The 15,762-nt window shown below is 41.3% G+C and overlaps 1 protein-coding gene and 1 long non-coding RNA gene across 6 annotated transcripts in view; both read right to left on the bottom strand.

Moving 5' to 3' along the window:
• Positions 1-15,762, bottom strand: part of npr3 (natriuretic peptide receptor 3) — a 133,762-nt gene that overhangs the window by 22,313 nt on the left and 95,687 nt on the right. For all 3 annotated transcript variants that reach the window (XM_014027697.1, XM_014027696.1, XM_014027695.1), the window contains exon 4: positions 1,160-1,295. In XM_014027697.1, the coding sequence (XP_013883151.1) occupies positions 1,160-1,295 (136 nt within the window). The remainder of the gene's footprint in view (positions 1-1,159; positions 1,296-15,762) is intronic.
• On the bottom strand, positions 4,061-10,428 carry LOC106531775 (uncharacterized). Of its 3 annotated transcripts, none has more exons than XR_001311986.1 (3): positions 7,217-10,428; positions 6,988-7,113; positions 4,061-5,797 (listed from the first exon to the last, which is right to left on the bottom strand). It is a non-coding gene; the product is annotated as an uncharacterized LOC106531775 (long non-coding RNA). The 3 variants fall into 3 exon arrangements; XR_001311988.1 differs by having other exon boundaries at positions 4,061-7,113; positions 7,217-7,297; positions 7,409-10,428; XR_001311987.1 differs by having other exon boundaries at positions 4,061-7,113; positions 7,217-10,115; positions 10,209-10,428.

The following is a 15,762-nucleotide window of genomic DNA, read 5'->3' as shown; positions in this document are numbered from 1 at the left end:
CACTCCATAATTATGTTGACACTAGGCTATTCTGCTTGAATTAGAGTTATAATTTTGAATGTAATAATTTAGACTAACAATATAAATTGTCCGTCCGGCCGGCTTACCCGGGATCGGGTCGCAGGGCAGCAGCAGAGAGACCCAGACATCCCTCACCCCAGTGATACTTTCCAGCTTATCCTGGGGAACTCCGAGACGTTCCCAGACCAGAGGGGTTACATAATACCTCCAGCGACTCCTGGATTTTCTCCAAAGTGCCAGACATATTTTGAAAACATTCTAAAATGCTTATTTCAGAACCGCAACTATGAGCACTTGAGACTGTGCCCGGGGGATGGGGGGGGGGGGGGTGGGTGTACGGTGCGCGACGGTGTGGCTTCTGAATAAAWGAAAATGATTTAACACAGTTGTTTATACTTTTAGCAGCTCTTTTTATTCCACAGCTGACCGGCTAAAAATGACAGATTTTCTTGTCTGGATCTCTGAGAGCAGGACTTCAATCTCTGAACTCGTAAAGTTCGTCTTTTTATTTCGCTGTCATTTTCATGAATGGACACTTCCTTTTATCTCAGGTAGGAAACATAGCCTTATATGGTGTTTTTGGGGTGGTAATTGTGCTAATCTCTCGCGTGCACGAGGAGCTGGATACGAACAGGTGGAATTTGCGCAGCTCATTTACACACTTTTCCTGAAGATAGAAGAGTTTTGTTGAATTTGACGTGGCATGTTCGTACGAACCCTTCATACGAACAAAAGTAAGAGAAATTTAGGATAAGAATACGAACATGTTCTTGCATGAGGCCCAATGACTGTTAATGTAATGTGATCATTTTCAGCCAACTACATGCTAGTTTTTTTCTTCAAATTAAACAACTTCAGTCTTTCTTGGGCCTCATGCTGTTAAGGTCTAAAAATATTGTGTTAAGTGTAAGTTAGTCCTTTCCCGAAGTTCAATGAATGTACTTTTGACATGATTTTTGGATTTTACTTTGGAGATTATTGTAGTATCACAAACAAATGCAGTAGAAAAGGCAATTTTTGAGACTTGAAAATAAATATATATACATTTTTTTAACAAATGTGTTAAAATATTTATTATCTTCAATAATTCAGAATTATCAACTGATTTCAGATATTACATTTATTGGAATGGTGGTACCTTCAAATGTCGTGTTCCACATGTATGAGGTGATCTCTCTTCCATTCTTCTTGTTGTATCCGTTCTTAATAGCCTCATGTAATGCAGCTGTATACAACAACATGGCATCATGGAATCCCTCAACAAACATGTTGACCTAACATGAAACAGAATTAAAATAATAAAATGGAAATTATGTTGCAATGTTTACTAAAGACATGTCAAATATTCTACATACTGAATTAAAGGAGATTAAAAAGACAGGACAGCTTCAATTTTTCTAATCTACACAGGCCAAAATTAAATATACATGTGCAAATATACAGTATATACAAAAACATTCATTCCATTGGTTGTTTTACACGATTATTGCTGTCATAAATCAATCCTGATTAGTATAAAAAAGCATTTTCAACATAAACATTTTCAACATCAAAGTATAATCAAATTTCTAGAGTAATACTAATCTAATAAAATATGTCATGTAAAGCAGGTGATTGCATCAATGGTTGCCCGTTTTAATGTGACCATCCTAATTTAACTTAGAGAAATGTTACAGAAAACTACATGTCAGGGGATGGATACAAGAGGAGTCCCAATGCCCCAAATCAAATCCTTAATGAAGAAATGGAAGGAATATGGAACATGTAAATCTTCCAAGAGCAGGGGTCGGATTCATAAAACTTGCGTACGCACAACATGAGCCCAGAAACTTGCGTACGCCACTTTTCACGCAAAGGTTGTGATTTATAAAATCCAAACTTGACGTGAAAATGTGCGGTCCCTCACGCCAGCTCTGACCCATGTGTACGCTCATTTTGGAGACGTGAAACTGAGACACAGATGGTGAAGTGAAGAATTAGAGCCACACTGTGTCATGATCACTGTCAGATATTTAATTTCACTTCATAATCAGACATAGATTTTTCTTCAACTTTAACATCAGTTTTCTTAACAGTATTATTTATGCTTCTGCTGCTGAGCCAGAAGGACCTTTGAAATAAAAAAACTTAAATCTTAAACAAAAGTTCACGCAACTCATTAATTTCTTTCCTCCTCCTCACGACCCTGACCCACAGACTCCTCCCTGACAAGACACATTTCAGCAGCACGACATCATGCTTTGGGTACGTGCAGGGCGCGCCCACCCTCACCAGTGTGGATGTTATTAGATTTCACTTTTTAAAGTCCGTATTTGTCACGCGGGGGGGTGGGGTATTTCACGGAGTACATTAGAAAAATAAATGAAACTATGTTTCTGTGTAAACACTAATGATGTTTACACTGCTGGAGGAAGATGGTGTCACAGGGATCCTTAGGGTTTTTTCTTTCGTTCCTTTTTTCTTTTCGCTCCATTTATCTGTCATCACATCACTTTCTCACTCTTTTTTCTTTTTTTCAAACAATTGTTTACACACAAGCACACAAAACCATACACACAAATATTTCATACGAAAACCTTGTATATTTCACATATTTTCACACGCAGCACCTACTTTATTTTCTTAAATTTTACTATTTTTTCTACCACTGCCTCTGAAATTTCAACTAGCCATCCACAATCACTGATTGTGATTTTTCTTCTGTGTTTTTGTCTCTATGGTAACACGTGCGGTATAACTTTAACTACGCATACACAACTATGGGCACACTAAGGTTTGTCACATGGAATGTAATGGAACCTGCACCCAACAAAAGAAATTTCAAATCTTTAACCAGCTTAAAAGATTGCAGGCGGATGATGTCTTACTAAAAGATTCATAAATTAACTTCAACTGCAGATGGTTTTAAATCTCCTGAGTTCCCTAATGTATTTTCTGCCTGCTATAATTAAAGACAAAGGGGAGTAGCAATATTAATATGCAAAAACTTTAATTTTAAATGGACTGTACTTATATAATGCTTTTCTAGGACACTCCAAGTTCTTCACACTACAATCTGTGTCCTCATTTACCCATTCACACAGCACTCTATTAGGTCTCTACAATGCTAACATGTACAATCATCTATGGAGACTAATCAGTGCCAATCCCATTCATACACTGATGGGACACACATCAAAGGCATTAGGGTTCAAGTGTCTTGTCCAAGGAGACAACAACTGAGACAGCTGGACCAGGTATCGAACCAGTGAACTTTTGGTTCCATGACGACTCCCCTAACTACCTTGCCACAGCCGCCCTACAGTACTAGACATAGGGTGTATTCAGACCAGTAAAGTCCTTTGGTCCACTCGTTTGGTCTGGATCAAAAGTGGACTTTTTTTTTCATTTGGTGTGGTTTGCATTCACATTGTGCTTTTTTGCAAATGAACTATAACTTGTAAACAAAGCCATGAGGGTGACGATCATTGCTGCCATTGGCTGAAAGGACGGGGGCGGGACTGAGTGCACAGACCCAGAAAAAAACATGGAAGTCCTGCATGCTGCGGTTCTTATGCGCACATTTTTGCAGATAGTACAACTTCAATAGCATGTAAAATGTCAGAAGCAGCTAATTTAATGGTGGTTTCGTGGTGATATTCTAAATTTGGAGCGACGTCAGTAAATGTGTCCCGCGACCCAAAGGAGACGAGATGCTCTGCGTGTTCTGACCCACATGCTGCCAGCAGAGCTGCTAAGCAGGAGACAACAAAACAGGTATGATTTCAGTTTATTCAGCTCAGCAACAGTGGCCTGTGAAGTCCAAAAAGGTGCATGTTTTATGCAGTTGGTTCGGTTAGAGTTCGGTCTGTGTTCACACCAGAAGCGAACTGAAGCGAACCGCACCAGAGTTCATTTTGAAACGAACCGAGACCACCTCAAAAAGCGGGTCTCGGTCCGGTTGTTTGATCCGTACCAGAGTTCGCATGAGTGTATTTACACCTGCACAAAAAGTCTGGACCAACGCTGGAAACAAACTCTGGTTCATTTAAAGCGGAGCAAATTGTCAGGCCTGAATACGACCTTAGTTACAGAGCCAGTGGTTAGATATGTAATAATAAAATTATCTACACATAACCACAAATTTTGTATTGTCAGCTTATATGGTCCAAAAGTTGATGACACTTAATTTTTTATGACTTTTTCTGCACTGTACAAACACTTGGACAGCTCACTACTACATGGAGGTGATCTCAACTTTGGTTTAAATGAAGAAATACAGTAGACATTCTTAATACAGCAGGAACTCAGCGCAGTTGGCAATCCATAAATGTAGTTAAACAGTACATGAGTGATAATGGACTTTGCGATGCATGGTGTTCTCTTCACCCTTAACAGTAAGGAAAATATACAGTATTTATTAAAGTATGATACGAAAAATTAAACCCATAAAATCATCCATAAAGTTGGGGGATAGTACCATGCTCGGAACAATGTTTTTGCTTATGCGTTTTAACTGAAATAACGGCCCCATTCACAAAATGCCTGAGTCAGGAAATGAGACCACATCGTAAAAAGTGGTTGAAGCGAGCTTACCTCTGACACTCCTTCGTTGATGCGAGCGAGATAGTAACAGATCCAAGTAGACAACATGATGTGAAAAAAAAGAAAAAAGGCAGTCCTGCAGCTTAGTAATGATAACCAACTAATGATATTAGTGTGCGACCGGGCGGCTCCTGGATCAACAACAAACACATGGTCGGCTGTAAAGGCTGCCGTCTACCCGTGTTCTGTAAAAGTTGGTCTACCTGAAAAAAGTTTCCCCACCAGAGGGGGCGGTCGCGAGACACAGGATGAGATTGCTGTTGAGTGGAATTCTGATGCCTTTATTACAGAGGAGGAATACCAGAAACTTTTTGTTGATACAGATGATGATGAGTCTGATTTTGAAGACGTTTGAGTCAGCTTCATTCACACTTGTTGGAGCCACATAGCTCTATCTGTTTGTTATATCACACCAGTTAACAAATGAGCATTGCTAAATTTCACATAATAGTTTTTGTTGTAGTTACTGTTAGACGTTTGTTGTTGTGAACCTTTTAGTACATATGCTGTTTAAATAAAATAAATAAAAAATTGAAACAACAGTATATGATATGTATAAAATTGCAAAGGCTGAAAAATCCTGAAATCCGTATGAAATTGAGGTATTATGAGAATTTAATTTTTTATGCTTTTTAGGCTAAAATGGGGGGGGTCATGTTATACGTGAGATTGTATTATACACGAATAAATATGGTAAATGTTTCTTTTCTTTTTTTACACGTTTCCTGGAGGAGGTCCGCAATGAGAAAAGGTAAGTAAGTACAAGATGCAAGTAGTAAATCTTCAGGCAGAGTGGCCACATAGCAGGTGAGTGTGATTGGTTCTCAGGCTCAGGCTGACTTGGTAGATGATCCTCTTGGAGATCAGCTTAAAGGGAACAAAGAACAGGCAGAATGCATCATGATAAACCTAGGAGGAACACAGAACGTGGAAGACACAGAACACAGAAAATACTCTGAAACTGGCATGACCTGGGGAACACGGAAGACATACCGCAGCCGGGTTGATGATGCACTCCACAGGAAAGGGACTAAAGAAACAAGGAGCCAGCTTCCTTGGTGTGTCTTTGAGTTGGATGTCCTTGGTCGAGAGCCAGACTCTTGGCCAACCTGCAGGTGGGTTCTGAGGAGTGGTGTCTGTTAGCAATCCTCTTGTTCTGTTCAGCATTTCTTAACAGGGCCTCTTTTGTCTGCTGCCAGAGACATAGACACCTGTATAAATGATGCTGGACAGGAGAACAGCTCGGACTCAACACTAGGGAACAAAAGGGGGTTTATAGCCTACAGAGTAGGGATTATTTATGTCTTCACCACTAAGTTCAATTAGATACGCATCTCGATACACTGCCACTGATACGATATAATTGCGATACACTGAAACCTGTTGTTAATACAATGCGATACAAATCACTCCTGTTCACGATACGATGTGATTCAAAAATTATTTGATAACGATATGACTTAATTATATGAGGATTTGGTTTGATAAGTGATCATTCGATACAGGGAGTTGAGGTTTGAGGATGTACTGGCCTAACCCATCAGTTTTCTTAACTCAATAGCACAATTCTGCTTTACTCTGTTTGAGGGATGTATGCATCTGGTTGTTTTCAATGGAGTACATCAATACATAATATAAAAAAATGCATGTATTTTCAGACAGAGCATGAAACTTTATTCAACTGAATTACTCAGATATATTCTCAGTCTATTTTTATACAAAATGTATAAAACATAAGATGAACAGTTTTTAAAAGGACTGTGTTATCAATGTGCATAGTGAAAATTATGATCTGCAACACATACTACTTGTCTGCTACTTAACTGCTACACATACTTGGATGACTGAGTAGTGAACATAAATGGCTCTAATTCCATTTAACAAATAAATATTAAAAATTAAATAATAACATAAAAATAAAACTTTTATTGCAGCATGTAGCAGCTGCTGTAAAAAATACTTTCACCAAGGTGCTCAAATAAAAGTATTGCTTTTCAAAGTGCAATGTCCATAGTACTCGTGTGTACTTAGAAAAAAAAGTATAGTGTGATTTATATAAGAAATGGAACATGTAAACAAAAAACATCAAATGGCAACCAAATAATGCTTAAAGTGTCAACACCTTTCTTCACTTCATGATTTATCTCATATGGCTTTGTGTACGGTTTTTCTTTAGAAATATTAACTGGTCAACATGTTCTGGCAGTAGCAGACCACGCTGAGCAGTCACGATGTCACCAGCTGTACTGAATAAACGTTCAGATGAAACAATTATTGCAGGGATACATAAGTAGGTTTTGACCAATTTGGACAAAAGAGGGAGATTCACCTGCTCTTTCCACCACTGCAACACATCCCCATGCAGATCTAAATGATCCCTACCCCTGTACTTGGCAGTTTCCTCCTTAGCTCTTTCTCTTGAACTCTTCTTCTGCCCTCTTGGAGAGGAGAGCCTTCCAAACATCACGTCGAATGCTGACTTCTTCATGGGAGGTTCTGGGTCATCATCTAGAAAAGAAAAGAGAAATTTAATAAAATTTGACAAGAACTATATTATATCAAAATATGTTTGAATAAAAACAATAAATAATAAATAAATAAAAACATTTACCCTTGTCTTCCTCCTCTCTGTGGGAGCTCTGTTCATTCTCTTGGTTGCCTGTCTTTCATTCAGTCTGCCATCCTCTTCTGCCTGAGAATAATGGGCAGATATAAATTACATTTATTTGACTAAATCAAATAAAACACATCAGGTTGACATGGCAGAATTTAGGAATAAGAAGAAACGTAATGAGCATATTACCCTCTTCTCCACTTCAGCTGTTATTCCCAGGTATACTGTGTCCCTGGTGTGGTCATCATCCAAAACTTCCAGTGCCTTGAAACGGGGGTTGAATGCTGAGGCTTTTCAGAGAAAGTCTTGAATGTATGTGTAACGGGTGCTGAAGTCCTGTCTAAACTTATCTTTCATCTCAGAGATGACTGGCAGGTCACGGTCATCAGGATCAAAATGCTCCAGCAGTTTGGCCAGTGTTGAGGCGATGATGGAAATAGTGGGTCTTTTCTTCACTGAGACACTTAGTTGCTTTTTTCAGTGGTGTCAGCAGCTCAATGATTTCGGGCATCAAGATAACGTCCTCCTCTTCATCTTTCTTGTTGTCAAAGTCACAGCAACCTGCTGCTCCCACAAATGCTCCATTATGTCCAAGGAACTGTTCCACCTTGTGGTGACATCATGAATCATCTTGTGGTCTTTTAGTTTTAACAGGGCTTGCACTTCATGCATAGTTCCACAGGCTTTGGGACTTTTGTGAAAGAATGTTACAAGTTTCCATATCTTAACCAGCAGTGCTGAAACAGTTTCAAACTTGAGAGCTTTTTAGGAGGGCAGATTAAGAGTGTGAGCAATGCATCTGATGTGTGGCTCCATGTCTGCACCTGCTCCATCCAGTAGCATGTTCCTAGCATTGTCAGTTGCCAAAGCAGGCTTCTTGTCTTCAAGTTTCCATTCACAGCAAACATCACGCAGAAAAACTGACAGATACTGTCCAGTGTGGGCCTCATCATATATTCTTGTTTATAGAACATAGTTTTTTCATATTCCACTCATTTTCATTGTGATGTGATGTGACTGTGATATATGAATGAGTGGCACGCGATGTCCAGCCATCCACAGTGATAGCAACTCGTCTGGCATTACTGAGGGATTCTATCACCTCTTTTTTCACTTTTATGTACAGAGCAGGAATTTGTGTGTCAATAAAAAATGCCCTTTGTGGTATTTCATACCTTGGGTCCAAGATGTGGACCAGTTGTTTAAATCCCTCATTCTCTACAATGCTAGGGCTGAATGTCTTTGCAAATAAAGTATGCTATGGCATCAGTTATGGCTTGGGAGTGAGCAAAGTTAGCTGCCAAGGGTGTGTTTTGCCTAAATAAACTTGCGATAGACCTGTCACCTCCTTTGCTACTGCTCAGCGTGGCTTGTGTTTCAGCAGGATCCGAAGAAAACGAGGGTGTAGCGGCTGCAGAGATGTTCACACCGTGCCGTCTTTTCATGTGCGTCGCCAGGTTTGTCGTGCCACTAATGTATTTGATAGCCCCATGGCATTGTTTGCAGATTGGGTGCGTCTTGTCAAGTTGACCACCTCGCTTAAAAACCCAAAACATTTCCGCACGTTTGATTTGTGTGTCTTTTTTGGTGCATCAAATATCTCTGTCGTTGCTAATGCTCTCGTTTCCCTCCATCTTTGTTGTGTATGTCTGTGTGCTTGCATCAGTACGTGAGGACGCGATGGTGCATTTACGTTGCCTCAGAAAAAAAAGAAATCAATAAAAATAAAAAAACATTGCCTCGGAAAATACGTTAGAATAAGAAATATATACTGGAAAACAAAACACCCGATTTAACCATGGTATTAGCTGATCCAAAAAGACTAGAGGAGATGCACCGTAAATTTGCCTGCAAATTAAACCCGATGCACCTTGCAGTCGCATCGCAGACATGCGTGCCGAACCACCGATGTGAAGTGGTGAATCTCCCCATCACTAGTGGAAACAACACTGCAGGCACTCCGCTCAGCAGGAATGAGGATTCTGTTTTATTTGGACGACCTGCTACTGCTGGAAAGAAAGAAGCGGAGATTCAAACGGAAGCCATGATGTCACATCTGTGCATCCTGGGTTTTTCCATAAACTGGGAAAAAAGCTCCATTGTTCCACTGATTGTTTACCTGGGGGTGGAGCTAAACTCAGTCACCATGAGAGTGCAGCTGTAACAGCAGAGGAAAGACGCACTGACAGCGCTGCTGAGACGTGTCAAACTTCACTCCTCAGTGATGGCTCTGACAGTCATGCGCCTGCTGGGCATGATGTCAGCAGCACATGCAGTGGTTCCACTGGACTTGCTTCATATGAGACAGCTGCAGAGATAGTTCTGTTGTCTCCAGCTAGACCCGGTGCATCAAAAACGGCAAATGATCTCGGTCCCACCGTCAGTAGGAGGGGATCTGAATTGCTAGAAAAACCTGCAGAATCTTTTAGAAGGAGTCCCTGTGAGCAGAGCGACTTCTCATGTTTCTGTGTTCAGTGACACATCCCTCTCAGGGTGGGGAGGGACGTGTCTTTCCCAAGCGGTGGGATGATAGTGGCCAGCCCACATGCCCCTCCACATAAATGTCCTGGAACTCCTCACAGTGTGGAAGGTGGTTCAGCACTTTGCTCCACTGCTGCAGGACCAACATGTTCTGATCCACACAGACAACAAGGTGGCAGCTGCTTACATAAACCGCCAGGGGGGAGTGCGCTCAGCGCAGCTGCTGGAAACAGCCAGACAGCTACTGTTCTGGGCACACACACACTTACGCTCCATCAGAGCGGTGTACATCCCCGGAGTCCTGAACAGAGAAGCGTACATAATGTCCAGGGGAGGTCCTCAGGACAGGGACTGGAATCTCGATCGGGATCTGATCCTCCAGATCTGGCGCAAGTTCGGCAGAGCGGAGGTAGACCTGTTTGCCGCACAAGAAAACGTTCAGTGTGAAATCTGGTTCTTCCTGAGTGCTGGAGACGAACCAACACTGGGGGTGGATGCGTTCGCTCACCGACTGTGGCCACACAAACAGCTTTATGCTTTTCCCCGTCCCGCTGATTCCAGGTCTCTTGGAACGGGTTCGGGAGGAACAGCTGAGAATGATTTTGGTGGCTCCAGAGCGCACGGGTGCGTCATGGTTCCCGTGCCTGCAGCAGCTGTTACTCTTGTGGTAGCCATGTTGACCCTGATAGATTTGTTTTGTTTTTCCTCTCCTGCATGGAGAGAAGAGAGGAGAGTTCTTTAATTAAATGGAGACAAGTTCCCGTGCTCCAAAGTTATTTGACTCTGTGGTTCTCGCACTGGGCAGGTTTCTAGCCCTCATAGCTCGCATGTTAGAGTGAGTACTAATTGAAGGAGATAAAAATGGTACTTTTTGTTCAAGCATCACTTTTCTGTTTCTCTGTCAGGAGTTAAGTCAGGATTTTATGTTTTCTTTTTTTGTAGGTAAATATACAGGTCCTTCTCAAAAACTTAGCATATTGTAATAACGTTCATTATTTTCTGTAATGCACTGATAAACTTTCATATACCTTAGATTCATTGCACACCAACTAAAGTAGTTCAAGCATTTTTTCTTTTAATATTGATGATTTTGGCAAAAAAGTAAAGAAAAATCAAAAATCCCTATCTCAAAAAATTAGCATATTTCATCCAACCAATAAAAGAAAACTGTTTTAATACAAAAAAAAAGTCAACCTTAAAATAATTATGTTCAGTTATTCACTCAATACTTGGTCGGGAATCCTTTTGCAGAAATGACTGCTTCAATGCGGCGTGGCATGCAGGCAATCAGCCTGTGGCACTGCTGAGGTGTTATGGAGGACAGGATGCTTCGATAGCAGCCTTAAGCTCATCCAGAGTGTTGGGTCTTGTGCCTCTCAACCTTCTCCTCACAATATCCCACAGATTCTCAATGGGGCTCAGGTCAGGAGAGTTTTCAGGCCAATTGAGCACAGTAATACTATGATCAGTAAACCATTTACCAGTGGTTTTGGCACTGTGAGCAGGTGCCAGGTTGTGCTGAAAAATGAAATCTTCATCTCCATAAAGCTTTTCAGCAGATGGAAGCATGAAGTGCTCCAAAATCTCCTGATAGCTAGCTGCGTTGACCCTGCCCGTGATAAAACAGTGGACCAACACCAGCAGCTGATATGGCACCCCAGAACATCACTGACTGTGGGTACTTTGACACTGGACTTCAGGCATTTTGGCATTTCCTTCTCCTCAGTCTTCCTCCAGACTCTGGCACCTTGATTTCCAAATCACATGCAAAATTTGCTTTCATCGATAAAAAGTACTTTGGACCACTGAGCAACAGTCCAGTGCTGCTTCTCTGTAGCCCAGGTCAGGCGCTTCTGCTGCTGTTTCTGGTTCAAAAGTGGCTTGACCTGGGGAAAGTGGCATCTTTAGCCCATTTCCTGCACACGCCTGTGCACGGTGGCTCTGGAAGTTTGTACTCCAGTCTCAGTCCATTGCTTCCGCAGGTTCCCCAAGGTCTGGAATCGGCCCCTCTCCACAATCTTCCTCAGGGTCCGGTCACATCTTCTCGTTGTACAGTGTTTTCTGCCACACTTTTTCCTTCCCACAGACTTCCCACTGAGGTGCCTTGATACAGCACTCTGGGAACAGCCTATTCATTCAGAAATGTCTTTCCCTCTTGCCTGAGGGTGCCAATGATGGCCTTCTGGACAGCAGTCAGGTCAGCAGTCTTACCCCTGATTGCAGTTTTGAGTAATGAGCCAGGCAGGGAGCTTTTAAAAGCCTCAGGAATGTTTTGCAGTTGTTTAGAGTTAATTCGTTGATTCAGATGATTAGGTTAATAAGTTACTTAGAGAACCTTTTCATGATATGCTAATTTTTTGAGACAGGGATTTTTGATTTACTTTACTTTTTTGCCAAAATCATCAATATTAAAACAATAAAAGGCTTGAACTACTTCAGTTGGTGTGCAATGAATCTGAAATACGTATATGAAAGTTTAATGTTTATCAATATATTACAAAAAATAATTAAATTGATCAGAATATGCTAATTTTTTAGAAGGACCTGTAGATAGTTTTGTTTGACAATACTTTAAACTAAATAAAACTAGCAACACTTTACATTCTGTTTTATTTACTTTAAAGAAGTGAGGAGTCGGGAGATGAAAAATTATGTTTTTTTGATGCTGAGACTGGACGAGTAGCTCTCGGCAAACTGCCGACTTCAAAAGTAGCTCTTGGTTCAAAAAAGGTTGGGCACCCCGGTGTTGCGAGCAAGATTAGCATGTCAAGAAATGGAGGAGCTAAACAACTTAGCAAAGTCTCTTAAAACAAAAAAACAAACAAACAAACATTTTAGAATAGATCACACCAAGAGAACCTTAAATTAAAAGAGCTTGGACCCGATCAGCTGGACATGAAAAGCAGCAGAACAAAGAGAGTGGGAGAGTTTACACTCAATTATTTTCCAAGACCTGGATTATCAACAAGCTAAGCAAACTGCTTTTAGCGAGGCTAATGGTTTGTTTTGCCTTGTTTTACAAGCATCAGGATCTGATCCAGCATGGATTAATTTAATCCACGCTGGATCAAACAGGTACGAGAAAAGCTATATGTCATTTGTAATGCTTTTAATCATAGTAGTGCTACAATTTAGTTATATTGTTTTATAATTGTGAAGACAGTTTAAAATTTGATATTTTATATATACCAGGTTATTAAAGCAAGAGAAATACCCAAGTACAGGTTCAGACTGATAAAACACGGAACACAGGTAAACGTTAAAGTGTTTATTTACAGTGGTCAGGGTGTGGAGGTCAATCCTGAAAAGGAAGGACAAGGGATTACCATATGTCCGGAGAGATTCTTGAAGAGATAGAAGAAATGTATCTTACAGGATTCGTGGAGGAGGCTGATCCAGAGGAGGAGGCTTTGGAAATCCAGGAGGTAAGTTCTTTGTAGGAGCAGGTGAGTGATCTTTAATGGCAGTTCTGTTTTCAGGTGGAGAGAGTGGCAGGGCAGAGACGCTTGGTGCCAGAGGCAAGTGGATTCCTTCCAGAGAGACATCAGAAAATCCAAACCAAAAATTTAGAGGTTAGTCACGAGCCACGGAGGGTTCTTTAGGGAGCACAGAAAAAACATCAAAGGGTTACTTGAAGGTTTTCACAAGGAGATTTACAAAAGCTACAACAGTACCAAAGAAAACTGAATGATTCAGTGAGGACCGGATCTCTCTCTGGAGCTTAAGTACCACTCGACTCATCAGGAGCAGGTGAGAAGTGCAGACTCCACCCATGCCAATCAGCAACTGCCAGGTGAGATCATAGAAAACAAACACATCTCCACAGTAGCTCCCCCTCAAGAATTGCCTCCAGGAGATATATAACGTTTCTCAGGATGTTCTCTGTAGAATGAGGTGATAAGACCAGGGTCGAGGATGAAGGATCTAGGGATCGAGGAACATTCCTTGGGGCCATATCCCTTCCAGTCCACCAAGAATTGATGGCCACGACCTCTTCTGCAGACGTCAAGGATGCTACGGACCGTAAACACAGGTTGTTTATCAATCAGATGAAGTGGAGGAGGAGGTTGAGCTGAAGGGTTGAGGGGACTCTTGATGAAGGGTTTGATTTGGGAAACATGAAAAGTAGGACGGATACGCATGGTCTTAGGAAGCTGAAGTCTAACAGCAGAAGGGTTAATGATGCAGACAATGGGAAAGGGTCCAATAAAACGAGGGGCTAATTTCTTAGAGAAGTTCTTTAGAGTGATGTCATGGGTGGAGAGCCATACCTTCTGACCAATGGAGTACAGAGGGGCAGGAGTCATGTGACGATCAGTCAACCTCTTGTTTTGTTCCTGAGACTTCACAAGAGCCTCCCTGGTCTGCCTCCATATCCTGCTGCAGCGCTGGACGTGATGTTGAACAGATGGAACAGCGACTTCAGTCTCCTGGCTCGGGAAAAGCTGGGGTAGATAGCCAACAGAAGCCTCAAAGGGAGAGAGACCGGTAGCTGAGCAGGTGTGGGAATTATGGGCATATTCAATCCAACTTGAATGAGAAGACTCGGAGGAAGGGTTAAAGTTAATGACACAATAGATGGCAGATTCAAGTTCTTGGTTACTCCTTTCAGATTGTCCATTGGACTGAGGATGATAGTGAAGGAATTATTGGGGTTTATTTAGTGCACTGATTATAATTACACCACACAGTCTATTTTGTTTTATGATAGAAGTGTAATGACTGATAAATGTGATTTATGATTACCATGATGATTCTATTTTTATTAGCTACATGCCTGGAAGACATACAACACATATTTGTATGTTTAAAATCATTAGAATAGCTTTATATTTGTTGGTGGGCATGTCTCTGACCAAAATTATAGGGATCCCCTCCTAACTTATGACGTAATTAAGAGTCAGAATCACGCCCTGAAGCTGGTGTTATATTCTCTGTGACTTCCTTGTTCGGTCTGATTCCTGGGCAGTATTAAACAGTTTATCAGCAGAGCGCTCTGGTTTCTGTATGGTTTACTCTCACACTCACATTATATTGCACATTCTGATATGATTGCGCACACATCCTGGTAATGAACGCACATTAATATCTACTTTCTTTCAATAGCCTGAAGTTAAACTCACAGATGGACCCAAAGCTTGACAGAACGCTTTCCAAACTTGGGATATTAACTGAGGATCCCTGTCAGAAACTATGTCACTGGGAATGCCGTGTAGCCGAAAAACATGTTGGATCAGAAGTTGAGCTGTCTCAAAAGCTGCTAATTTCTTTAAAGGAACAAAATGTGTGGCCTTAGAACACCTGTCCACAATGGTGAGGATGGTGGTACTACCTTGAGAGTGGGGTAGTCCTGTGACAAAGTCCAGTGCTATGTGCGACCATGGATGTCCAGGAATCAAAAGAGGCTGGAGAAGGCCCACAGGGGGTTGGTGAAGACTCTTGTTCTGAGCACAGATGGTACATGCGGACACAAACTCCTTAATGTCGTTATAAGAGTTAGACCACCAAAAATATCTCTTGGAAAAAGAAATCATTCTGTTTAACCCAGGATGACAAGCAAATCTTGCACTGTGAATCCAGGTTAATACCTTATTGACAACAGCTCGAGGAACAAACAGACGATTAGGAGGTCCAGTACCAGGGTCTGGTTCATCTCTTTGAGCCCGTAAAATCTCCTTCTCTATTCCCAGGTCATGGCTCCAATAGTGCAGGACGCAGGAAGGAGGGTTTCATTGGACTTGGGTAGATCTGAAGATGAAAACTGTTTGGATAAGGCATCAAGTTTGTCATTCTTAGAACCGGGTCGATAGGTTATAGAAAAGTTGAATCGGGCAAAAAGAAAAGTGACCATCTGGCCTGGTGGGAGTTTAATCTCTTGGCTTGTTGAAGGTACGCAAGGTGGAGTTCTCTACCCATATCCCTCATGGGAAGAGTTGCCTCTATTAAAATGATGGTTCTACCGAGAATAAATTATTTATTCTCAATGATACCAAATAAACCTTCAACTGACTTATTTTTCCACAGGAATTTAGAAATGAAGGAGTCCAATGATTTAAACCAGT

This window comes from Austrofundulus limnaeus, unplaced genomic scaffold, assembly GCF_001266775.1.
Source record: "Austrofundulus limnaeus strain Quisiro unplaced genomic scaffold, Austrofundulus_limnaeus-1.0 Scaffold674, whole genome shotgun sequence".
Classification (NCBI taxonomy): domain Eukaryota; kingdom Metazoa; phylum Chordata; class Actinopteri; order Cyprinodontiformes; family Rivulidae; genus Austrofundulus; species Austrofundulus limnaeus.
The sequence above is the reverse complement of the archived record's forward strand: the minus strand, read 5'-3'. Positions and strand labels throughout refer to the sequence as shown.